General features: G+C 36.6%; 1 protein-coding gene across 2 annotated transcripts in view; it reads left to right on the top strand.

Annotated features, from left to right (window-relative positions):
* Positions 1-25,252, top strand: part of WAPL (WAPL cohesin release factor) — an 85,868-nt gene that overhangs the window by 43,683 nt on the left and 16,933 nt on the right. For both annotated transcript variants that reach the window (XM_044239975.1, XM_044239974.1), the window contains exons 5-12: positions 14,309-14,404; positions 15,495-15,647; positions 15,897-16,033; positions 16,797-16,908; positions 19,739-19,966; positions 23,089-23,200; positions 23,607-23,704; positions 24,719-24,795. In XM_044239975.1, the coding sequence (XP_044095910.1) occupies positions 14,309-14,404; positions 15,495-15,647; positions 15,897-16,033; positions 16,797-16,908; positions 19,739-19,966; positions 23,089-23,200; positions 23,607-23,704; positions 24,719-24,795 (1,013 nt within the window). The remainder of the gene's footprint in view (positions 1-14,308; positions 14,405-15,494; positions 15,648-15,896; positions 16,034-16,796; positions 16,909-19,738; positions 19,967-23,088; positions 23,201-23,606; positions 23,705-24,718; positions 24,796-25,252) is intronic.

The raw sequence follows: 25,252 nt of genomic DNA, 5'->3' as shown, positions 1-25,252 counted from the left end.
TGATTTCCCCAGAAAATGAAGTTTGAAATGAGGCAATGAAGCCATAGGTTAATCAAGAGCCTGAGAACTTTGACATGTATTTGACAGTTTGCCAAAGAGTATGCACCTGCATTTATTAGCGTACTTATTTTTTGGAATTTGTTTTTCCATTTTTTTAAGTTTATATTTTATTTATTTGAGAGGGAGAGAGATCACAAATAGGGGGAAGGAGTAGAGGAAGAAGCATACTCCCCACTGAGCAGGGAGCCTGATGTCAGGTCTCAATCCCAGGACCCCAGGATCATGACCTGAGCCAAAGGCAGAATTTTAATCCACTGAGGCACACAGGTGCCCCTGTTTTTCCATTTTGTAACACATTTTATTTAGAATTGCTCAGGATTCAGAAATCCAGAAAACTCACTAAACTTTCTTTTTTTTTTTTTTTTTAAAGATTCCATTTATTTATTTGACAGAGAGAGATCACAAGTAGGCAGAGAGGCAGGCAGAGAGAGAGAGGAGGAAGCAGGCTCCCTGCTGCTGAGCAGAGAGCCCGATGCGGGACTCGATCCCGGGACCCTGAGATCATGACCCGAGCCGAAGGCAGAGGCCTAACCCACTGAGCCACCCAGGCGCCCCCTCACTAAACTTTCTTTTCCTTTCTTTCTTTTTTTTTTTTTTAAGACTTACTTATCTATTTTAGAGAGAGTGCATGCATGTGAGTGGTGGGGGGTGCAGCGAGCAGAGGGAGAGAGAGAATCTCAAGTAGACTCCACTGAGTGTGGAGTGTGACGTGGGGCTCAATCCCATGGCCCTAAGATTATGCCATGAGCTGTAATCAACGTCAAGTGCCTAACCGACTGCGCTCCCCAGGTGCCCCTTGACTTTTTTTTTTTTTTTAAGTTTGTTTTTTGTTTGTTTCTTTGTTTTTTATTTGACAAAGAGGGACATAGTGAGAGAGGGAACACAAGCAAGAGGAATAGGAGAGGGAGAAGCAGCCTTCCCGCTGAACAGACCCAATGTGGGGCTTGATCCCAGGACCCCAAGAACATGACCTGAGCCGAAGGCAGACACTTAACACCTGAGCCACCCAGGGGCCCCAACTTTGTTTTCTTGATACTCTGATGACGTCATGCTAATGATGACCACAGATTAACATAAGATGTATAATTTTTTGAGGATGATGACCATGTTTTTGTTTACCTTCACATTCTCAGTGTATGAGACATAGAGTTCATAATGTTTATTTTTGGGATTCTTGGAGGTATCTTTTAGCAAAGAATATTTAGTACTGAATATATCTTTAATATTTAATGATTGGTAAGCCTATAAAATTTGTAAAAATTTCAGCCAGTATTCTTCAGATACTTTTGTGTCTCTGTTTCCTTTTGGTACTCCAATTAAACTTATCCTACCTCAGTCAACCAAAAGTCAGCTGGTAAAATTTATTTATTTATTGTAATAAATAAATTTATTATAGATAATAAATAAATAAATTTATTTATTGAATTTATTATTTATGTAATAAATAAATTTATTTATTGTAATAAAGCATACTGCACACCAGAGGAGCGAGGGGACATCTTATCAAAGAAAAGGTTTTGTAGGATTTGGGGTGGATAGAGGAGTTAAGTGGTGAAATTTAAGTGGAAGAGTGTTTGAGAGGCTCAGAGCAAAGTGGTATTATCTGTAAAGGGATCCGTATAAAGGCTTGGGCTACAAAGTGGGTCCAGGGATCCAATTTACTTGAAACCATGAAGTTAAAGTAATTATGGGAGGTTGTGTCAAGAAACTTTTTGAAGCTGTGTATCTCTTCAAAATAACTTAGATCCTCCAAGTGAGAATGTATGCCTATTAATTTTTGATAGAATCCTAGTCATAGAGGCTTTTGCTTTGTTGGGTATTGGATATTTCCCTTATGAGATTTATTTCATTTTGTTTTGTTTTAAAGATTTTGTTTATTTTTTTGAGAGAGAGAGCATGAGAAGGGGGAGGATCCGAGGGAGAAGCAGAATTCCTTCTGATCAGGGAGCCCAGTGTTGGGACTCGATCCTGGGACTCCACGATTATGACCTGATCCAAAATCATTTGCCCAACCAACTGAGCCACCCACATGCCCTCCCTTTAAGATTTGACTTACTCTTATTCCACTATAGCTAATGGGAATGTGATTTTTTTGCAGCTCTGGGAAAGAACAGTTGAGGGATTGTTTCCTTGCTCTTCTGGGGGGAAGTTCATTCCCTTGCTTCAGGTATTTTTCTTTACACATTCGCTCATCATTACTCACTACATACTTGATGGGACCCTCTGTATATCCATAGTACTTTGAGCAGCTTTCTCCTCTGATACCGTGCTCTACAAAACTGCCTACTGCCTTCATCTTCCTGGTTCCATTTCAGAAGAGAGACTGCTGCTGGTTGAACTGTGAATTCTCCCTTCCTGTGTTATTGCCTGGAAACTCAGGCAATTATAGGACTGACTTCATATTTTTGCCCTCTCAGGGATCATTGTGCTATGCTCTCTGATGTCCATTTTCTGGAAGCTGTTTCATAGAATTTTTTCCCACAGTTTGTTATTTTCAGATCAAAAAGTGATTTTGGTCCCTGTTACAAAATCATATCGAGAAATGGAAATCCTAGATTCATATATGTGTTATGATAATCATTATGTTCTATACCCCCTTTTTTTCCCCTTCATGAGGACTTAAGAATATAAGGATTTCCTCCAAAACTAATGATCCATTTTTGTTTCTGTCTATTGTTCTCTTCTCTTCTCTCCTTAATTTTAACTTGACTTGATCTGGAATTTCATTTTAGAATTGAAGTACAATTTTGTCTGTATATGCTTAGTTACGATTTCTGTATTGCCCATATAAAAAACATTTGAGAAATGGACATTTGGTTCTTCCAAAACCAGATTAAAAATAAATGAGGAAAAATGTTCAACAGTAAGGAGGGGGCACCTGGGTGGCTCATTGGTTAAGCCTCTGTCTTTGGGTCAGGTCATGGTCTCAGGGTTCTGGGATTGAGCCCTGTATCAGGCTCTCTGCTCATTGAGGAGCCTGCTCTCCCCCCTCCAGCCCGCCCCCCGCCTCTCTGCCTACTTGTGATCTCTCTCTCTGTGAAATAAATAAATAAAATCTTAAAAGAAAGAAGAAACCGTAAGAAGTAGAAGGAGGGGAAATTAGAATTTAAGCCTTTTTTTTGGTGATGGATTTCCTAGGCCTACTGCAAATAGAGCTTTGAGATTCTTTTTTTTTTTTTTTTTTTATTTACTTGATAGACAGAGAGAGATCACAAGTAGGCAGAGAGGCAGGCAGAGAGGGGGGGGGGAAGCAGGCTCCCTGCTGAGCAGAGAGCCCGATGTGGGGCTTGATCCCAGGACCCTGAGATCATGACCTGAGCCGAAGGCAGCGGCTTAAACCACTGAGCCACCCAGGCGCCCCCGAACTTTGAGATTCTTAAAAGCCTGGCAGAAATGGTTGACAGTAGCCCCTTTACTTTTCAGTAAGGACCATTAAAAATAGAAAACCCTTGTCACCCAGGGTCACATATGGGTTATGTTTTAATTTTTTTCTGTATCTCAGCCAAGTAAGTATTGCTATTAAACTTTTCATTTGTTGGGGTGCCTGACTGGCTTAGTTGGAAGAGCATAGGACTCTTGATCTCAGGGTCATGAGTTTGAGCCCCACATTGGGTGTAGAAATTAGTTTAAAAAAATCAAAATTTTCTTTCATTTGTTTTTGATAGGTTACTAGCAATATTTAATTTTAGCTTATAATTAAAGGATGTTCTTAACAATTCCCACTTGTAAAATTGGCCATACTAGGATTATATTCATCTTTTTATTACTCTTGGCTTCTTTCTTACTTTCCTTCTTTTTTTCCTTTCTTCCTTCCTTTCTCCCTCCCTCCCTTCATTTCTTCTTAAGACTTTATTGAGAGAGGGAGAGAGAGCAGCACAAGCAGAGGTGCAGAGTGAGGGACAAGCAGACTCCCTTGCTGAGCAGAGAGCCCAACGAGGGGCTCGATCCCAGGACCCTGGGATCATGACCTGAGCCGAAGGCAGAGGCTTAACCCAGGGGCCCCCTTACTTCAGATTCTTATGTGGCAGTGGCTTGCATCTATAAAGTCGTTGCTACCAAAATACTTTGAAGTTATGTTCAAAAACTGAATGGTGGTATGCATTGTTCTTCATGTAGATAGGAATTAACAATTTTTTCCTAAAAATAGCAGCCCATTTCTTTAAAAGGTTTATTTCTGGACTTTAACTTAAAAAGGCAGAGAAGATTTTCCGCTCTTTCTCTCTTGTACATGTGGATTACATTCTCTTTGTAGTGCTCTGTATTAATCTATTCTGTATTAACCTATTCTAAATGTCTTGTTTTTTTTTTTTTTTTTTTAAAGATTTTATTTATTTATTTGACAGAGAGAAATCACAAGTAGACAGAGAGGCAGGCAGAGAGAGAGAGAGGGAAGCAGGCTCCCCGCCGAGCAGAGAGCCCGATGCGGGACCCGATCCCAGGACCCCGAGACCATGACCCGAGCCGAAGGCAGCGGCTCAACCCACTGAGCCACCCAGGCGCCCCCTAAATGTCTTGTTTTTAGCAGTACATTCTGATTTTAGTTTAGGGACGTCTGCATTTTTCCCTTAAATATTTTAATAGTTTGAATATTTAACAAATTATTAAAAATTTTAAGCCCACCCAGGCGCCCCCTAAATGTCTTGTTTTTAGCAGTACATTCTGATTTTAGTTTAGGGACGTCTGCATTTTTCCCTTAAATATTTTAATAGTTTGAATATTTAACAAATTATTAAAAATTTTAAGGGTTTTTTTTTTGTCATAGGGTGGTACAATTTGAGATTATATAATTATGCTTAAAAGAAAGTTCTAAAGAGCTAAAAGTTATCCTAATCTTGGTGAAACTTTCTCCTTCAAACTCCTTCTGCTTCTGCTACCCATCTTTTTTAAAACTCCTTATAACTTTTTAAATCAATAAATTTTTATTTAAGGAATTTTACATGTGATTCCTTCCACTGCTTATCATCATAGTTCCTCCAAAGTTTGAATCATAATCTTCAAAATAGCCCTTTTAAAAAGAACTTTATTAGTTCAGTCCAGTTGTCACTGTCAGTCCAGAGTTGTTTTGGTTGGGCTTCTTTGATCTGTACTTGAATATGGACATACTTCAAAAATTCTACACCTGTAATCTTTGGGATCCAATTTTGTTAGGGCCCTAAAAGTCAAATTGTACAAGTACAGTGATGGCTATTTTGGCAAATGATCTAGAAGTATTAATTGTTTCTAGTACTGAAAAATCTTATTACTTCCACTCTACTCCGTGAGCCTAACAGAAAATGTTACAGGTCTCATTGTCATGACGGCAATAGCTTGTGTCTCAGTGTAGCCACATTAACCATTTCTTTCAGAACTCATTTAGTTGTAGAGCATGCTGATTGAATTACTGGTAAGAGTGCTATTCTCTTCTCATGTTATCCTTGTGTGGGTAATGCTAGATGAATTCTAATCAGCTTACTATATTTATCTCATTTAGTACATAGTTTTCTTTAAAACTCAAGTAAATTTGGTACTTTTTAAAAAAAATTCATATGGCTTAAAAGCAGTTATTCCAATTTTTTTTTTCCCCCCTTTTAGGAGCCAGTTCAGTGAAAGACAGCATAATATTGTCATTTCTTCTTAGCTTTTGGTGAAGCAGTTCTTCTTTCCTCTGTTTTATAATTGTGATTCATTCAGTAAGCCAATCTGTTAAGCATGGACTTGGCATTACAATTGTAAAAACCCCAATTTTATTCATTGTTCTCATAGAAAACTGGGTTCTCTGTCATAGATAAATGCTCCCTACGTCTGTTACTGGCATGTTTTACCTTTAGCTGTAGTAATGTTATACTTGGGGTTTTTCTTGTTTGCCCCCCCCCCCCGAGAATTGAAGAGAATAATATGTTTAAGATTAGAACTGAAATATGCTAAAATAATTCCAGATCTTTAGAATGTTGTTATAGGGATCTTTCTTACTTTTTTTTGTTCTAAGTACTCTTCTCATTAGATGAGATTAGAGCAAACAGAATCCACAAATATTTTAACACCAGGAAAAATTAAGGAATTTGGTTCATGGGGCGCCTGGGTGACTCAGTCTTTAAGCGTGTGCCTTCGGGGCTCAGATCACAATCCCAGCATTCTGGGATCAAGCCTGGCATCTGGGCTCCCTGCTCAGTGGAAAGCCTGCTACTCCCTCTCCCACACCCCCTGCCTGTGTTCCCTCTCTCACTGTGTTTCTGTCAAATAAAAATCTTAAAAGGAGGGGCGCCTGGGTGGCTCAGTGGGTTAAAGCCTCTGCCTTAGGCTCAGATCATGGTCTCAGGGTCCTGGGATCAAGCCCCGCATCAGGCTCTCTGCTCAAGGAGCCTGCTTCCTCCTCTCTCCCTGCCTGCCTCTCTTGACTACTTGTAATCTCTATCAAATAAATAAATAAAATCTTCAAAAAAAAAAAAAAAAAACAAACCTTAAAAGGAATTTGGTTGATATGATATGTCTCCTTTTTAAGCCAGAATAAAATTAACATTAAAGGTAAGCCTAGTGTAATGGTACAGTCAGAATCACCTGGTTAAAACTTAGCTAAGGTTGCTGAATGATAAGGTTAATTTTCATCTTCCATGAAAAGTTGATTACTCTGTACACAGTCACTTTCACTAGCATGTAGCACAGTATTTTTGTGTACTCTCCATACACAATTAACTTAGGTGCATGTGAATTTGGAATGATTTTTAGAAAGAGCTCAAGAGTTCATCATTGTCATCCTTAGCCACCCGCGCCCCTTGGGTATCTGTGTGCACACCACATCCAGGGGTTATTTTTCGTTTTAATCTTTAGATAGTAGGATTTACCTTCATCTCCTCCCCCTCCTTATAATAAACACTATATTAACCATGTAGAACTTGAAGTAATAGTCAAGGAAAAGTTCTAATTGAATTGACTTTCTTTTAGATAAGCATTAAACATCAAAAAACATCAAACAGGTAAAACATCAAAACCGTTTAAAATAATAGTATTACTAAATTGCTTTGTTCAACAAGAGTAAACAAAGTTCATTGACTATGTCCTTCTAAGTTATTTGGTTATTTTGTATATTGTTAGGCTTTAAGGGCTTTTTGAAAAAGAATTTATTGTGGTAAAAAACAAAACATGGTATCTCCCCCTTGGGAAATTTCTATGTGTACAGTACACTATTGTTAACTGTAAGCACAATATTGCACAACCAATCTCTATAACTTTTTCCTGTTGTATGATTATTTTTTATATGCGTTGAGTAGCAGCAGCCCCCTGTTTATCCCTTCCCCCAAGCCCCTGGCAGCTACCCTGCTGTCTGTTTTTATGAGTTTCTCCTATAAGTGGAATCACGCTGTATTAGTCCTGTGACTAGTTTACTTCATTTAGCATAACATCCTACAGGTTTATCCATGTTGTAGCATGTGATAGGATTTCCTTCTATTTTACGGCAGAATAGTCTATTGCATGGATATATTACATTTTCTTTATCCATTTATCTTTTTTTATGATTTTTAAAAAAGATTTTATGTATTTAAGAAAGAGGGAGCAAACGTATGAGCACAAGCTGGTGAGAGTAGGCAGGAGAGGAAGCAGACTCCTGTTGTGCAGGGAGCCGGATGTGGGCCTTGATCCCAGGACCCTGAGATCATGACATGAGCTGAAGTTGGATGTTTACCGCACTGTCAGGTGCCCCGGTTTTTTGTTTTGTTTATTTACAATAATCTCTGCACCCAATGTGGGACTCAAATTTAGAGTCACATGCTTTACTGACAGAGCCAGCCAGCCAAGTGCCCCTGTCCATTTGTGGTTTGCAAAGTATTTCAATATTCAAATAGTATTTGAATATTTCCACCTCTTGGCTGTTGTGAATAATGCTGCAGTGACCATGAAAATGCAGATATTTCTTCAGGATCCTGCTTGCTTGCTTGCTTGATTTTTTTCTTTAATTTTATTTATTTATTGGAGAGAGAATGAATGAGAGAGAACATGGGAGAGGAGAAGGTCAGAGGGAGAAGCAGACTCCCCAAGGAGCTGGGAGCCCGATGTGGGACTTGATCCCGGAAGTCCAGGATCATGACCTGAGCCAAAGGCAGCTGCTCAACCAACTGAGCCACCCAGGCGCCCCGATTGATTGATTTTTTTATGAATGCCCAGAAGTAGAATTGCTGGGTCATAGGAGTATTCTTTTTTGAGGAGCCTCTGTGCTGTTTTCCGTAATGGCTGCACCATTTAAATTCCTGCCAGCAGTGTAACAGGATTTCCAGTTTTTCTATATCCTTCCCAACACTTAATTATTTTCTGTTCTTTTTGATAGTGACTATTCTAATGGGTGTGAGGTGATATTTTAAGATTTTGACTTGCATTTCACTTTTCTTTTTTTTTAAGATTTTATGTATTTGACAGAGCACAAGTAGGGGGAGCAGCAGGCACAGGGAGAAGCAAGCTCCCCATTGAGCAGAAAGCCCGACGTGGGGCTTGGCCCCAGGAACCTGGGAACATGACCTGAGCTGAAGGCAGATGCTTAACCTACTGAGCCACCCAGGCACTGCATCCCTTTTTTTTTTTTTTTTTTAATTCATTTGAGAGAGAGAGAGAGAGCACAAGCTGAGGGGAGAGTCAAAGGGAGAGGGAGAAGCAGACTCCCTGCTGAACAGGGTGCCTACTGACCCACCCAGGTGCCCCTTGATTTACATGTCACTTATGATTACTGATGTCAGGCATCTTTTCATATTTCTGTGGTTCTTTATATGTCTTTTTTTTTTTTTTTTTAAGATTTTATTTATTTATTTGACAGGCAGACATCACAAGTAGGTAGAGAGAGAGAGGTAGAAGCAGGCTGCCTGCCTGCTGAGCTGAGAGCCCGATGGAGGGCTCGATCCCAGAACCCTGGGATTATGACCTGAGCCGAAGGCAGAGGCTTTAACCCACTGAGCCAACCAGGCGCTCCCTTTGTGTGTCTTTTTTGGAAAAATTTCAAGTCCTTTGTCTATTTCTTAATCATTTTTTTGTTTTTGTTTTGCTATTGAATTGTAGGTGTTCCTTTTATACTGTGGATAGTGACCCCTTATTAAATATATCGTTTGCAAATGTCTCTCCCATTTGTAGGTTGCCTATTTACTTTAGTTTCCTGGGCTGTGCAAACTTTTTAGCTTGATGTCTGTGTGTGCATTTGCTTCTGCTTTTGGTGTCATATGCAAGAAGTCATTGTTAAGACTACTGTTGGGCTCTCTGCTCAGCAGGGAGTCTGCTTCCTCCTCTCTCTGCCTGCCTCTCTGTCTACTTGTGATCTCTCTCTGTCAAATAAATAAATAAAATCTTTAAAAAAAAAAAAGACTACTGTTAATGTAACGTTTCTCCCATGTTTTTTTCAAGGTGTTTCACAGTTTTAGGTCTTTTATGTTTAAATCCTTAATCCATTTTGAGTTGATTTTTGTTTATGGTATAAGATAATTGTCCAGTTTTATTCTTCTGCATGTGAAACCTGGTTTTCCCGGCACCACGCGTGGAAGAGATGATCCCCCCTGTGTAGTTTTAGCACCCTTGGTGAAGATCATTTGACTATATATATGTGGTTTGTTTCAGGGCTCTCTGTTTTGTTCCATTGGTCTTGAGATCTGTTTATGCGAGTACCCTACTGTTTGTCGTTGTTTTTTTGTTTTTGTTTTTTTAAAGATTTTATTTATTTATTTGACAGAGATCACAAGTAAACAGAGAGGCAGGCAGAGGGGGTGGAGAAGCAGGCTCCCCACTGAGCAGATAGCCCAATGCGGGGCTCAATCCCAGGACCCTGGGATCATGAACTGAGCCTAAGGCAGAGGCCTTAACCCACTGAGCCACCCAGGCGCCCCTGTTTTTTTTTCTTAAGATTTTATTTATTTATTTGACAAGGAGAGAGCAATCACAAGTAGGCAGGCAGAGAGAGGCGGCGGGGCAGGCTCCCTGCCAAGCAGAGAGCCTGATGCAGGGCTCAATCCCAGGACCCTGATGAGATCATGACCAGAGCCGAAGGCAGAGGCTTAACCCACTGAGCCACCCAGGCGCCCCTACCCTACTGTTTTGATTACTGTTGCTTTATAAGGTGTTCTGGAACCAAGAAGTGTAGGCCTCTAGTTTGTGTTTTGTGAAGATTGTTTTGGCAGTTTAGCGTCTTTTTTTTTTTTCCCCAGTGTCTTGTGATTCCATATGAATTTTAGGTTCTTCTTTTTTTTTCTTTCTGTAAAGAATACCATTGGGATTTTGATAGGAATTGCATTGATTCTCTAGATCCGTTGGGAAGTATGACCATTTTAACAATATTAAGTCTTATAATCCATGAACACAAGATGTCTTCCCATTTTTTTTTTACCTTTTAATTTTTTTCAACAGTGTTTTGTACCTGTCAGTGTACAATCTTTTGCTTTCTTAGTTAAGTTTATTGTTAAAGTTTCTTTCTTATTTTGCTTTTGATGCTATTGTAAATGGGATTTTCTTCATTTCCTTTTTGGATTCTTTGTTAGTTATATAGAAATGCAGTTGATTTTTGTATCCTACAACTTTAGTAACTATATTCTAATGGGGTTTTTTGGTGGAATCGAGTTTTCTATATACATGATCATATCTTCTGTGAACTGATAGAATTTTACTTCTTTTCCAGTTTGGATACCTTTTATTTCTTGCCTAATTGCTTTTGTTGATATGTCTAGTACTATGTTAAATAAAAGTGGTGAGAGTGGCCATCATTGCCTTATTACTGATCTTAAAGAAAAAGCTTTCAGTTTTTCACTGTTGAGTATGATATTAGTTCTGGTTTAATATATGACCTTTATTATGTTTAGGTAGTTTCCTCGTACTCCTAGTTTGTTATTTTTATTATGAAAGGGTGTTGAATTTTTTTCAAATCCTTTTTTTAAATCCAGTTGTCATGATGGACAGAATTTCGTCTACTCTGTTAATGTGATGTATTACATGGGTTGATTTTCATGTTAAATTATCCTTGCATCCCAGTGATAAATCCCACTTGGTTATGGTGTATAATCCTTTCATTGTGTTATTGAATTCAGTTTTCTAGTATTTTCTTGAGGATTTTTTCCATCTATACTCATCAGTGATAATGTTTTGGGCAAAGACTTTTGAAATGAGTGAGAATGATGTATCCCCGTCTGATATTTATAATAATAATACTTGCTAACAGCTTGTTTTTATGTCAGTTATTTCATTTGTTTATTGCAGTAGACCACATACTCTAGTTTTCTTGTGAAGGTGCTAGATTCAGAATTATACATCATTACATAACTATTAGTGGTAGTATTATCCATAATAGTTAATACTTGTAGAGAACATATTCTTTCAGGCACCCTTCTAAGTGTTTTACATATATTCATTTAATTCTCACAACAATCCTTTGTAGTAGGTACTATTATTAACTGCATTTTACAGATGAGTAAAATGTTGAGTAACAAGTATAGAACTCAGGGTTCATCTGGATTTTAATACAGACCATTTGGTTTCTAAATCTGCTTTGTTAGGTATATTGCCATTCACAGTTAACTGGAAGGCGGTCTATTTAATTTAGACTCTTGACTTGCTCTGGCATTTTGTTACCTGTGGAATCAGATAAACTTCTTATTATCTAAGATTATTATGGGACATCAATTTTGTATGTGTGTGTTTGTGTGTGTCCCCCCCCCATCAATGCTTTTTCATTTTAATTTAATTTTTGTTAAGGTTTTTATTTATTTGAGAGAGAAAACGAATGGGGAAGTGTGGGAGAGGGAAAGACAGAAGCAGACTCCCCGATGAGTAGGGAGCCTTAGGACTCATTCCCATGACCTCAGGTCATGACCTGAGCTGAAGGCAGATTCTTAACCATCTGAGGCACCCAGGGGCATTGTATCAGTGCTTTTTATTTTTGTTTATTTTTTATTCTTTTTAAAGGTTTTATTTATTTATTTGACAGAGAGCACAGTTGGCAGAAAGGCAGGCAGAGAGAGAAGGGGAAGCAGGCTCCCCGATGAGTAGAGAGCATGAGGGCCTGGGATCATGACCTGAGCTGAAGGTAGAGGCTTAGCCCATTGAGCCACCGAGGCGCCCTGTATCAGTGCTTTTTAAAAAGAAGTAAAGCACTTGAGCTTTGAGGCACCTGTTCTTTTCAAATGTCCTTGATCTTCCTGGGCTCATGAGTGTGCTTTGAATATTTCAAGTTGCTTAAGTGAGGTATCTAACAGCTAGCAGTCATAGGGATTATATAGCTGATGTTTGAGAGAAAAACAGTAAGGTTTTAAAATTTATGTTAAGTCTAGTCTACGTGGCTGTGCCTTAAGAGGCTTGATCAAGTCATTGCCTGGTGCATAAATTGCTTTAGATTACCAGGGTCTCCTCACTTTATGCAAACCTGGTATATAAGAATAATGGGTTTATATACATAATACAAGTGAGAGACTTTATGCTTCTACTTTCACAGTAGGATTTCTTTTAGTGTTAAGATTTTTCTAACATATTTAATACACAAATCCATTTAAGCTCTATCTTTTATTTTTATTTTTTAAAGATTTTATTTATTTATTTGACAGACAGAGATCACAAGTAGGCAGAGAGGAGGAAGCAGGCTCCCCGCTGAGCAGAGAGTCCGATGCAGGGCTCCATCCCAGGACCCTGGGACCATGACCTGAGCTGAAGGCAGAGGCTTTAACCCACTGAGCCTGCCAGGCGCCCTTTATCTTTATCTTTTATCTTTTAAGCTATATCTTTTAATAAACCAGTTCTTGTGGAGCTTAGACTGTATTCTTGATGTCACAACATGGTTATTTTAAAGGTAACATTTGAAAAAAGATAACTTTGATGTTTAATTCCGGTTATGTGAGTTCACAGTGGCTAATAAGGGAAGATGATTACTTTTATGGATGTAGACTTTTGGCCTGTCTTGAAGTATGTTTCCCCACTTGTACTTTTACTTTTTGCATGTAGTACTGAAAGTGTGTCGTTTATTATATATACTCTTACAAACAGAAAATCTCTAAGGAGATCAAATCATTAAGAAGCTTAAAGAACAAAGTTTTTTTGTTTTTTTTTTTTAAAGATTTTATTTATTTGTCAGAGAGAGAGAGGGAGAGAGAGCGAGCACAGGCAGACAGAATGGCAGGCAGAGGCAGAGGGAGGAGCAGGCTCCCTGCCAAGCAAGGAGCCCGATGTGGGACTCGATCCCAGGACGCTGGGATCATGACCTGAGCCGAAGGCAGCTGCTTAACCAACTGAGCCACCCAGGCGTCCCTTAAAGGACAAAGTTTAACATGACCTTTGTAAAGGATGGAAAAAATGTTCTCAGTCTCAGTCTCCTTTTGAAAGTGAGGTTTTTGTGCTTTTTATAGAGATTCAAGTCTTTGGATTTGATTATAGGGGCTTATGGGTCTTTATTCTCAATTTGAAATTCAGAGTGTTAAAATCATTTTTTAAGTTATCTCTCCATACACCTTTTTATTATTTTTTAAAATATATATTTATTTATTAGAATGAGTGGGGAGGAGAGGGAGAAGTTGAGGGAGAGCAGGGAGCCTAATATGGGACTCCATCCCAGGACTCTGGGATCAAGACCTGAGCTGAGGTCTTGATCTTAACTGTCTTGAGTTAAATTACTTAGTTACACTTAACTGAGCCACCCAGGCGCCCAAGACTGATAATTATTTTTATTAAATTAATATTAAATTAAATGGTTTGTCCGCACACTGACCTGAACTGAGGTGGAGCAGTTTACATCCCACGTCATGTGAATAAGAATACATTTTGCTGCAGAAATAATATATGTTATTAAATAGTACTGCTTTAGATTCCCCTGTGTTCCATAATATATGGGCTGTATTCCATAAATACTTTTTTAAAACTTTGAAAACTTCTTAGTAATTGTAGTCCTCTGGCCCCAGAAGTTTCACTTAAAAATATTTATGGACCTTTTACTTTCCATAAGCTGCCTTATTTTCATGGTTGGAAGAATATGCAGCATGAATCAGTAGTATTAAGAATAAAATATATGTTGAATTAACTATAGTGATTAGTAAGTTAGTACAGATTGGTAATAGTTGCCCACAGCACTAATTGTTGCTTTTGTGGCTGAATACCACAGTGACTTCCATAGGCATAGGAGCACAGTGGGAATACAAAACAGATATTGTCTATCCTGCTCTCTCTAGGATACATGTTTATGTATTCAAGTTATTCTTTGTGATTTTTATTAAATGTGACACACTTTCAAGGATGCAAAATAAGGAAACAGTTGATCTTTTTCTTATTTCTTCAGTCTCCTACAAAAGCTGTATATAATGCCAGGCATTGGAACCATCCAGAATCAGAAGAGCTACCTGGGCCACCAGTAGTAAAACCTCAGAGTGCCACAGTAAGTGAACTGTACTTTTTAACATTGTTTTTGTTTAGGCCGTTGCTATCTTTATTCACAGTTTGAAAATCTTTGACCATAACAGTTTATTTTGGGTCTTCCTCACTAAAATTGAGCAGCTTCAGTTTAATTCTTTGGAAAAGTGAGGATTGTAGACGGGATTATTGAAATTCTGGTGCTACTAGTTTATAGATAAAAGCCTTAAAAAATACTGGATCATTTTACTCCTGACCCATATCTTACGGAATTACTATATTTAGTGTTTTATGGGTAAATTATTCCGTATTTGAAGTTTATATTAGCTATTAAGAGCTATCTTACGAATTATATCCTACATAGATCTTAGAGTAGCAAAGTGGTTAGTTTGAAATTACTTTGAGTAATTAATTTCAGAGAACTTTTTCCTGCATTCCAGTAATAGCTTTCAATTCAAAACATATTTGAAAAAGATTCTTATCAAATTATTTTCTTCAGAGTAACTGGGAGGACCATGGATTAATACTTGAAGTTAATGGTAACACCTCAGTCATCTGGAGCTGTCAAGTAATGAATTCTTTATAACAACAACAAAAAATAGGGATAGAGATCTTTCTAAGATACTGTAATTACAGTTCCTTTGTTCTTAAAGTTGAATGTATTAAACTCCATTTACTAGTATAAGATCATTATTGTGTATATTACTAATTATATATCAAGCTTTTATTTTGGCTATTTATTTATACTCCAAATTACAGATTCTTACTTTAAAAGTTCTTTTGTCTATCTGTTGTGGTTTTCTTGTCCTGTTCCTAATTTTTTATCAATGCTGTTTATGTGTGTAATTGTGGTTCTTTATTCCTTCTCATGGTCTTGGAGACAAAAAACAAACTATGTATGAAATATGAGGTTTAAAAAGACCAGAAGGAATTCCTGAGTGGTTCTTTTGTGAGTCTTACCTAGTAGTGCATAGAATTTTAAAGTAGCCCTTATAACATTTCAGAGGCCTCTCCCTGCCCCCCTTTTTTTAAAAAAGCCAAATTTGTTAGGTAGATGAGTTGTTACTATTTTTATATATTTATTTAGAACAATAATTTAATACCTTTATTAATAGGTGAGGCTGTCTTCAAAGGAACCAAATCAAAAAGATGATGGAGTTTTTAAGGCTCCTGCACCACCACCCAAAGTGATAAAAACTGTGACAATACCTACTCAGCCCTACCAAGATATAGTTACTGCACTGAAATGCAGAAAAGAAGACAAAGAAGTAAGCAGCCATATACAGTTTTTACTGCATGTGGATAGATTTTTGTATGTAATATTTAGCCTTTTAATGTCTTGAACAGATATCCACGAACTTACCTTTCCTAGTACTATCTAATGTTTTTAAAACTTTTCGTTTAGTTGCCATATAATGAACTGTTTTATACATTTCTAAATGAAGTACTGCAAGCCCGTAGATTTAAATATACTAGTTCATGGTTACAAAAGAAGTGGACTTATCTTTTCTTGGCAGTTGTATACTGTTGTTCAGCATGTGAAGCACTTCAATGATGTGGTGGAATTTGGTGAAAATCAAGAGTTCACTGATGATATTGAATACCTGTTAAGTGGCTTAAAGAGCACTCAGCCTCTAAACACACGTTGCCTTAGGTGAGATCTTATTTTTATATTTGATAAACGTATGCATCCTCTAGCTTACTGAGTATTTCCTGCCAGATAGAGCCAAACATTTTGTTACCATTATTTTGTTATCATAACTGTAGTTTATAGGGGGTGGAAATAAGTTACAGTGTGGTTGATTTCTTTTAAGGGGTTTGATTCTACATGGACAAAGGAAAGTTGGATGATTGTAGTTCATTAGCGTAGTATAGATTTCACTTTACAGATGAAAAGAAGTGTTATACTAACAAATCTTAAGTTCTTTTTCAGCCCCAAATTTCAGACAAGTGATAAATATGTTTAAGCATGTTTTGATTTGGATCATCTTTTGCATACTATAGTGGATTGAATTATCTTAATTTGATTGAATTATCCAGTCAGTTGGAATATATCCAATCAAATGTTATCTGTAGTCTTCATGTATCAGAAGCAGTTTCCGTAGTGTAGTGGTTATCACGTTCGCCTCACATGTATCAGAAGCATTATGAAAGGTAGCAGAGACTTTGCTTTTAATCGCAGTAGTGGTATAAAGACTACATCAAAGATGATTATGTGTTATTTATATTTATACTAATCCCTGTGCTTCAACAGGTTTTTAATAATTCAGTTTGCACATGTATTTTATATTGTGATTCATATGGGCAGTGTGTTGACACACCCGCACCCTTCCCCATTTGCTTGTTTTGATATTGCATAAACAAAAAACTAATGCACTATTTCAGTACCCCCCCTAATGTAATCTATTTTCTCCTAGTGTTATTAGCTTGGCTACTAAATGTGCCATGCCCAGTTTTCGAATGCACCTGAGAGCACATGGAATGGTAGCAATGGTCTTTAAAACCTTGGATGATTCCCAGCACCATCAGGTATTCTTAAGTTTCTGGGATTAGGAAGCATTATTTAAAATTTATAGTGTATTTGGGGGTGCCTGGGTGGCTCAGTCGGTTAAGTGCCTGACTCTTGATTTCAGCTTGGATCATTATCTTAGGGTCGTGGGATGGAGCCCTGCATGGGGCTTGCATTCAGCAGGGAGTCTGCTTGCATTTCTCTATCCTCCCCCCATATTTAAATATGCTAGTTCATGGTTACAAAAGAAGTGGACTTCTTTTTTAAAAATTTGTGTATTTGGCTATTAAAAAATACCTTCATTGGATATTCATATATGATTATTTCCTAATTATGGGTTGAGTTTTATTTGCTAAATATATAGAGGTTAATGCCAGAAGTTTTTGCTTTTGATACATTATTTAAGGTTATTTTCTCATGACACTTCTTTCTTTTAATATTATTGCCAATTTATACCATTAAAACATCAGTTACCACACCTAACATACCATACTATACATGGATATTTAATTCTGTGAACATTGAGTTCCTCAAATTATTAAGGGCTGAAAAAAATCTTTTAGGGGCATCTGGGTGCTCAGTTGGTTAAGTATAAATGACTCTGGATCTCAGTTCAGGTCTTGATTTCAGGGTTGTGAGTTCAAGCCACACACTGAGCTCCATACTGGGCATGGAGCCTACTTTAAAAAAACCAGAAAACCAAAAAAAACCCTTTTTTACTCTTTGATATTAATAGCATGAAAAAATAGTTTGAAATTAAGATTTTAAAAAACTTTTTGTTTGGATGTTGAATCTAGTTCTAGCCCATTTGAAAAGAAACAAAATTCTCATTTTCATTATGACTTTGACCCTAATCTCTTAAAAATCAAGTATCTGTAATAAAAGTCAGGTTTAACATTTTTGATGTTGGGAAAAAAATCGTTACTGGGGCACCTGGGTCACTTAGTCATTAAGCGTCTACCTTTGGCTCAAGTCATGATCCCAGGTTCCTGGGATTGAGCCTTGCATTGGGCTCCCTGCTCAGTGGAAAGCGTGCTTCTCCTGATCCTACTCCCTCTGCTTGTGTTCCCTCTCTTGCTATGTCTTTCTCTGTCAAATAAATAAAATCTCAAAAAGAATCAGTACTAACCATTATCATTAGTGGTATTTTCAGACAACTTTATTATATTTTTGTTTAAGGAAATTATGTTCCAAATGCAGATTAGGTGACACAGTCTAATACTGAATCACCTTCTTCTAATTCTTTTTTTTTTTTTTTTTTTTAACTTATTTGAGAGAGAGGAAGAGTACAAGTAGGGTTAGGGGCAGTGGGAGAAGCAGACTCCCCACCCAGCAGGAAGCCCGTTGTGGGGCTTGATCCCAAGACTCTGGGATCATGACCCGAGCCGAAAGCAGATGCTTAACCAAATTAGCCACCCAGGCATCCCTAATATTGAATCTTCTGAAATTGAAAGCAGTGTACTTAATCCTGAGTGAGTATAATTCCATTGCCAAGTTATATCAGATACAGAACAATGAGGGGGAAGAGAAGAGACTTAAGAATTAATTTGCTTTATTACAGTTAGGAAAGGGCCAAGGCATTAGTGTGTGCTCTTGGGGGCAGTGGATCTCGTAAGGCCTGTACTGTGACATCATGATTTCCAAAAATAATTTGCTTTGTAAGCATTTAACTAGTCACCTAGACTGAAATTTTTCCATGTTGGGGGATTCAGAGTTTAAATCTTTAGGGGCACCTGGGTGGTGCACTCACTTTAAGCATCCAACTCTTGGTGTTTGCTCTGCACTCAGTGTGGAGTCCGCTTGAGATTCTTTCTCCCTTTCCCCTTCTTGCTTGTTCTCGCTCGCTCGCTCGCTCGCTCTCAAATAAATCTTTTTTAAAAAATCTTTAGATATTTATATTTCTGTGCATTGAAATAAGTGTTAAGTACAAGATATTCCAAATGTTGGATTATCCCAATATAGACCATTTCGTTACGTAATGCTCACCTAAAATATATCACCTCAGTACCCTGGATTTTAGTACTATAAGCAGAGTATGCTAACTCTCTTACCCAAATGATTTTTTTTTTTCTTTTTAAAAGAATTTTTTTGAGAGAGAGATCATGAGCAGGGATGAGGAAGGGTGTAGGAAGAAGCAGATTTCCCACTGAGCAGGGAGCCCAGTGCGGGGCTCCATCCCAGGACCCTGAGATCATGACCTAAGCTGAAGGCAGACACTTATCCAACTGAGCCATTCAGGTGTCCCCTATCTAAATGATTTTAAGAGCACATTATATTAATGGTTTTTAAAAAAATTTGTTCAATCAGACCTGATGGATTTATTTTAAAGAAATGAATCTAAATATGTATATTTGAGCATCCCAGCTTTGTATTTCTGACACAAACTCAGCTCCTTATTTTATGGAAAAAAAAATAGCTGTGTCTGATGCTGATTTTAAGATACATATTACTGATTTAGAATTGAAATTCAACTTTATCAATTATAAAGAATAAAGTGAAATATAAAAGTGTATAACCCATAGTGTAAAACATGGTTTTTTTTTGTGTGTGTATGCATAGCTAGGAAAAAATGTTCTTTAAACTCTTATCACAGAATGGCTAAAGAAATATGTAATTCCACTCACATTCTTCTAGTTTGCAGCATTGTTATGGGGAACATCTCTAGAAAGGAAAATTTTAAGTAACAGAGCTTTATTTAATGGATATTTTCCTAGCGTATTCAAAGGGGGGTGATTTTCACTGAATGAAACATGTTCAAGGCTTCCAACATGTGAACAAATGTCAGAACAGTCATACTAACTGAAATTGTCAGCAATTGCTCACATTAACTTTTATTTTTATCTTTTGAAGAATCTGTCCCTTTGTACAGCTGCCCTCATGTACATACTGAGTAGAGATCGTTTGAACATGGATCTTGATAGAGCTAGCCTAGATCTCATGATTCGACTTCTAGAACTGGAACAAGATGCTTCTTCAGCTAAGCTATTGAATGAAAAGGACATGAACAAAATCAAAGAAAAAATTCGAAGGCTCTGTGAAACTGTACACAACAAGCATCTTGATCTAGAAAATATAACGGTGGGTTTCTTCTTTCTACTCTAAAATGAAAATTACTTTCAGAAAGTTTTACATTAGTCACAGCAGATGTGTTACTTTGGAGAAATCATTTAACCTCTTGGTCAACAATTGGGCAAGTTCTTCTAGGGTTCAGCTCTGAGGATAATTCTGTTCCGTGTCTGAAATTCCTGGATTAGTCCATCTATATTTAGATTTTTTGCCAAATTTCCTACTGCATTTTGTCTCTTTTTTTTTTTTTTCCTTGGGGTGTGTGTGTGTAGGCGTCAGGAATAAAGATTCAGAGGATTTGTGAGGGCCATTTAAATGAGTATTCACTTACTCCAGAGTATCTCAAGGTGTCTGATTAACTCTTCAAGGGCCCAAAACTCAGAAGGAAGTTTCCTAGGCACCTGCCTTCCCTGGAGCGATGGCTATAGTAATATTGGGGTCATGGCCAGTAGTAACTCTTAGGTTCAGCACAACTCCTGAAGTTTAAGACGACTGTGTTGTTTCTGGTTGATTCCAGTTTTCCTTTCCTCTGGCTTTTTTTACTTATAGAATCAGTAATATCTCCACAGGTTACTAGACCAAAGAAGACAATTGGTCTTGTCATTTTGAAAAAATAAAATTATCTGTTTATATATAACCTTTCAGATATTCCCAGTATTAAAACTGTATAAACATTGTTTTTTCTACTGCCTACTAAACTGAAAACTGCAGCATTTACCTCAAAAATTACAGTGCTTTGTGCTCGCCAGCTATGACTTAGGGGTATTGCTCTGTTTAATTAAGGTAGAATAGGATATTTGTGTAAAGTGGGGCTTGAGGGGAAAGCAGGTTAACATTAAAAGGCAAGATGCAGAATTGAATGTATTCAGTACATTAAAGTTGGAAAAATAGCTGCTAGGCTCAGATGGTGGATAGATGGTCAGATTGTACCTCACCAGACTATTTGTATACTATGTTTAAAATATATTTGTAATTAAAATACATTTGTAAATATATATTTTGTCATTTATTTTAACATTTTTATAGCATATACAGATTATTTAATGATACAAAAGAATAAATTTGAGATAATTTTTATTTGCTGCATCATTGAATAAGTACACCTTTTTTGCAGGGGTTTCCTATGTTATTCAACATTTATAGATTTTTTTCCCGGCATTTGCTGTTAAATATATATACTTGTCCATTGAATTTTCTCTGTGGTTTGATAAATTTATTAGGATGGTAAATAACAGTATAGTAACTTTCTTATATCATGTTAAGTCATTTACTTGCATGATTAAAACCAGAACACAGTTGTTGCTAATTTTAGGATGCCTCTTTTCCTCCCAACTTCAGCTAGTCTTGAATATTTTATTTGTTTTGAATCTTACAGTAGACATTGTTTTGTACAGTGATTGTCCCTCTACACATCAGTTTTGGATTTTTATTAATTACTTCTTCCTTGAAATACATTGTTATTCCTGATGTGCCATGGGAAGATAATTTAAAATATTATAGTGTTTTCATCTATAATTCAGAGTTAACAGTTAACAGTTGCTCATTAGTATTCTGATTAATGATTTGTGCTTTAACTCTTGGAGAACTATTCCAGTTTTCATATAAAATGTTTGAATTGTAGGCTATATTTAATTGCTAGCTTATGAGTAGGCTTTATGAATATAGCCTAAAACATCAGACAGCCCTTTTTATGCTGACAGAAGACAAATTAAAATCCCTTTTTAGCATACAAACTTAAGATTTTTTGCTATATTAATTTCAAATTACTGTCCCCTTTCTTCTTTAACAAAGAAAGCCTCATTAGGCTTCAGTTTTATTACTACAGTGAGTCTTGAGCTAATATACCTGAATTGATCTTATTAAATTACTTTTTCAGGGATTTAGAATAAGAATTGGGCAAAATGGAATCTTTCTGTAGTGATAATTTCTAGTTCTTTATTTGTCACTTTTGTGTGTGTGTGTGTATGTTTGTGTGTGTGTAATAGACTAACATAGTCTAGATCTCTTCTAAATCTATAATATAAGATTTTTGCTGGTAAGCTCTGTTTTTTCTCACTTCTCGGTATCTTTCTTCAGTTCTAGATAGGCCAGGAGGACTTAATGTAAACTTGTATCTTTGAAAGGAAAAAAGCTTTGGAAAGAAAACCAGGTCTTATCAGCCTTCTAATTTTGTTAGGCTGATATTCCTTATTGCAGCAGGAACCAGACTATTCTTTGTTGGTGGGTGTCCCATGCTTTTAAAAGGAAACAGTAAGAGAGAAAAATAATGATTAAAGGCAAATCAAGAGAAAGAAAAACTCCAGTCCAGTTGTAACTTTGAGCTTTACTGCTCTGTGCTGCTTCTAGTGATGGTCCCCTCAATCATTATTTATATATAATTTTGTCATGATAGCCACATGATGTATATCCAAGTTGCCAACCCTGCATACAAAGTTTAAGACTGGTGAATCTGAAACCCTGAAAGTAACAGGATTTTTATTCAGAATAGGTAAGGAATACATGGAATAATAAGAAAAACAAGGAACTTTGCAAGGAAAGTAAAGAGTAATGGACGGGGGACTCACTTTTGGAGAAATACAGTTAGCTTATAAATATGTGGGAAAAAATGTACAAGTTTCCTGTAGTTTGAAAAACTCAAACCAAAGCAATATCTTTTTTTTTTTTTTAACCATTTGGCAAAAATGTAAAGTGATAACTAGTGCTTTTAAGGATTCAGGGCCACTGGTATGTACAAACTTTACTCCTATAATTAAGTGTTACAGACTTTGTGGTGAGTTAATCTAGTATAGTGATTTATAGTTCATATATATGCACTTTGATTTAGCAGTCCTATCTGTGCCTCTGTACCAAAGACATAACAGTACCACCATTTATTTTATTGAATTGACAAATGGTAGACTACTTTTAATAAGGATTTTCAGTGTGAAAACAAGCTGGTGGTTAAAAGTATTTAACTTAAAAACTATTTTGATAGACATTAGTTCAGTTTTACTTATAAAAGCTATATTATATTATAAAGTATACTCTGGGCTGGTAGCATGCAGTGAACTTTTCCAAAAAACAGTCTCTTAGAAGTGTTGCCTCAGGATTTTTGTTGAGAGTCAGTATTTATTAATGATGCCTCTCATTTTTAGACTGGGCATTTAGCTATGGAGACCTTGCTGTCCCTTACTTCTAAACGAGCAGGAGATTGGTTTAAAGAAGAACTCCGGCTTTTGGGTGGTCTGGATCATATTGTAGATAAAGGTATGACATAAACACGTATAATTTTTTAATGTGTTAATTTTAACCTGAAGAGTGCTCGCTTCGGCAGCACATATACTAAAATTTTAACCTGAAGAAAATATTCTGTGTATGTACTTCAAAAAATTACTGCATCAATTTAAAAAATCTTCTTTAGGAGCATCTTGTAAATCTTGAACTTTTAAAGGAAAGGCCATTAGCACTTTGATATTGGAGAATTATGGAAATAATTTTAATAAAAGGCTCATGTATTTCAACATCACAGAGTTTTATAAAACTTAGAATAAATAATGTTCAGAGAGGTTCCAGCATACTTCATATGTGAACAGATGGCTTTTAGTGTTAGCTAAGGGGATAGATATTGAGGTGATGAGACCTGCTAATTTTATATCCATTTCGTTTCTCCTAGTGAAAGAATGTGTGGATCATTTAAGTAGAGACGAAGATGAAGAGAAACTGGTAGCCTCATTATGGGGAGCAGAGAGATGTTTACGAGTTTTAGAAAGTGTAAGTATGGACAACTATGTTGGGAAAGTTGTTTAATTTAATTATGATTGTGTGTGGGAGACTATCATATTTTACATTAAATATCCCCAAAATTTTACTTTTGTTAATCCACATTGAAATTGTTACACCAATTAAGCAGCCAGTGTTAATGAACAAGTTAAATAATTAGTTTGGTTTATGTGTTTCGGCACTCTTTGGGAAACCTTGCATGTCAAGTTTGTTTTTATTTCAAAAGGTTATTGTTCTTTCCTTAATGTGGAATTCTTAAATATATTAACTTGTTTGTGGGAAATGATAGTTAAGAGCTGTCAGGTTTTGTTTTTTAATTAGTAAGGATTTCCTTGATTTAGCTATTTGGGTCACATGGTTTATAATCACAGCTTATGATAATATTTGGCTTTGAGGAATGATACTCTTGAACTGTGTGTGCTATAAGTATATTTGTTAATTTGACTTTTATGAATGATTTAACAGAGTTCAGTGTAGGGTTACAAGTTACGCTGCCAGTATGTTTCAGAATGAATAGATTGTGTATTGACCAGACTGGATTAGTGACGTACTTTTTGAAACATCTTTGGTAAAATAACCTAGTGAGAATTAAAAGTTCCTGAAAAGACAAAATTGAAAATTGTTCTTTCTAGCTTTTAGAGTGCTTCAAGCGCCTTAGATTAAACAGATACCATTTCTTTATTCTAAATGAATCCACTTAGGACTTCATTAGTTTCTAAGTTAGAAACTGCTCTTTTCTGACATTCAGAGTGATTGGTAATTCATGATCATGAATGTGTAGTACAGAATGTGTTACTTAAGAGCAAGCAATTTTAACAGTGTTTTTTGATTTTGTAAATAAAGGTATAGCTCTCGTATTTTAAATCTGGAACATGTTGGTTATTCCCTTAGATGACAAGGGCTGATTCTTTCATTCTTTGTCTTTAATAGTACAAAGAATATATATTGTATGTGAATGAATGAAAATTATGGATGCCACAATTATTTTAAATTTTTCCCTTTTAGGTAACAGTGCATAATCCAGAGAATCAAAGCTACTTGATAGCATATAAAGATTCACAACTCATTGTTTCTTCGGCTAAGTAAGTTTTACTTAAATAATCATGCTGTTAATTGGGGTTGATCAAGTATCTAACTCTGAGTTTCTGGTCAGGGTCATGAGATCAAGGCCCATTGTTGGGCTCCACACTCAGCAGGATGTCTGTTTGAGATTTTTCTCTCTCTCTCCCTTTGCTGCTCCTCCTGCTGTGTGCTTGCTCTCTCGGCTTTCTAAAATGAATAATTTTTTAAAAAACATATATCATGATATTAAAGCATTTGAGTTGACCATAAAGGAAATATGATTGCTTCACCTTCTTTCATAAAATACTTCTGTCAAGTTCTGGGAACTAGTATAGTACTAGTACTAGTTTTGTATAGTACAAGAGTTAGGAGTATACATTCTGGAGCCAGAATGAGTAAATGTGGATCCCACCTTCATGACTCCAGCCCTGTCACCTAGGGCAAGTCATTCACTTGCTACAAGTTCTTCAGAAGAGG

This window comes from Neovison vison, chromosome 2 (assembly GCF_020171115.1).
Source record: "Neovison vison isolate M4711 chromosome 2, ASM_NN_V1, whole genome shotgun sequence".
Lineage (NCBI taxonomy): Eukaryota > Metazoa > Chordata > Mammalia > Carnivora > Mustelidae > Neogale > Neogale vison.
The sequence above is the reverse complement of the archived record's forward strand: the minus strand, read 5'-3'. Positions and strand labels throughout refer to the sequence as shown.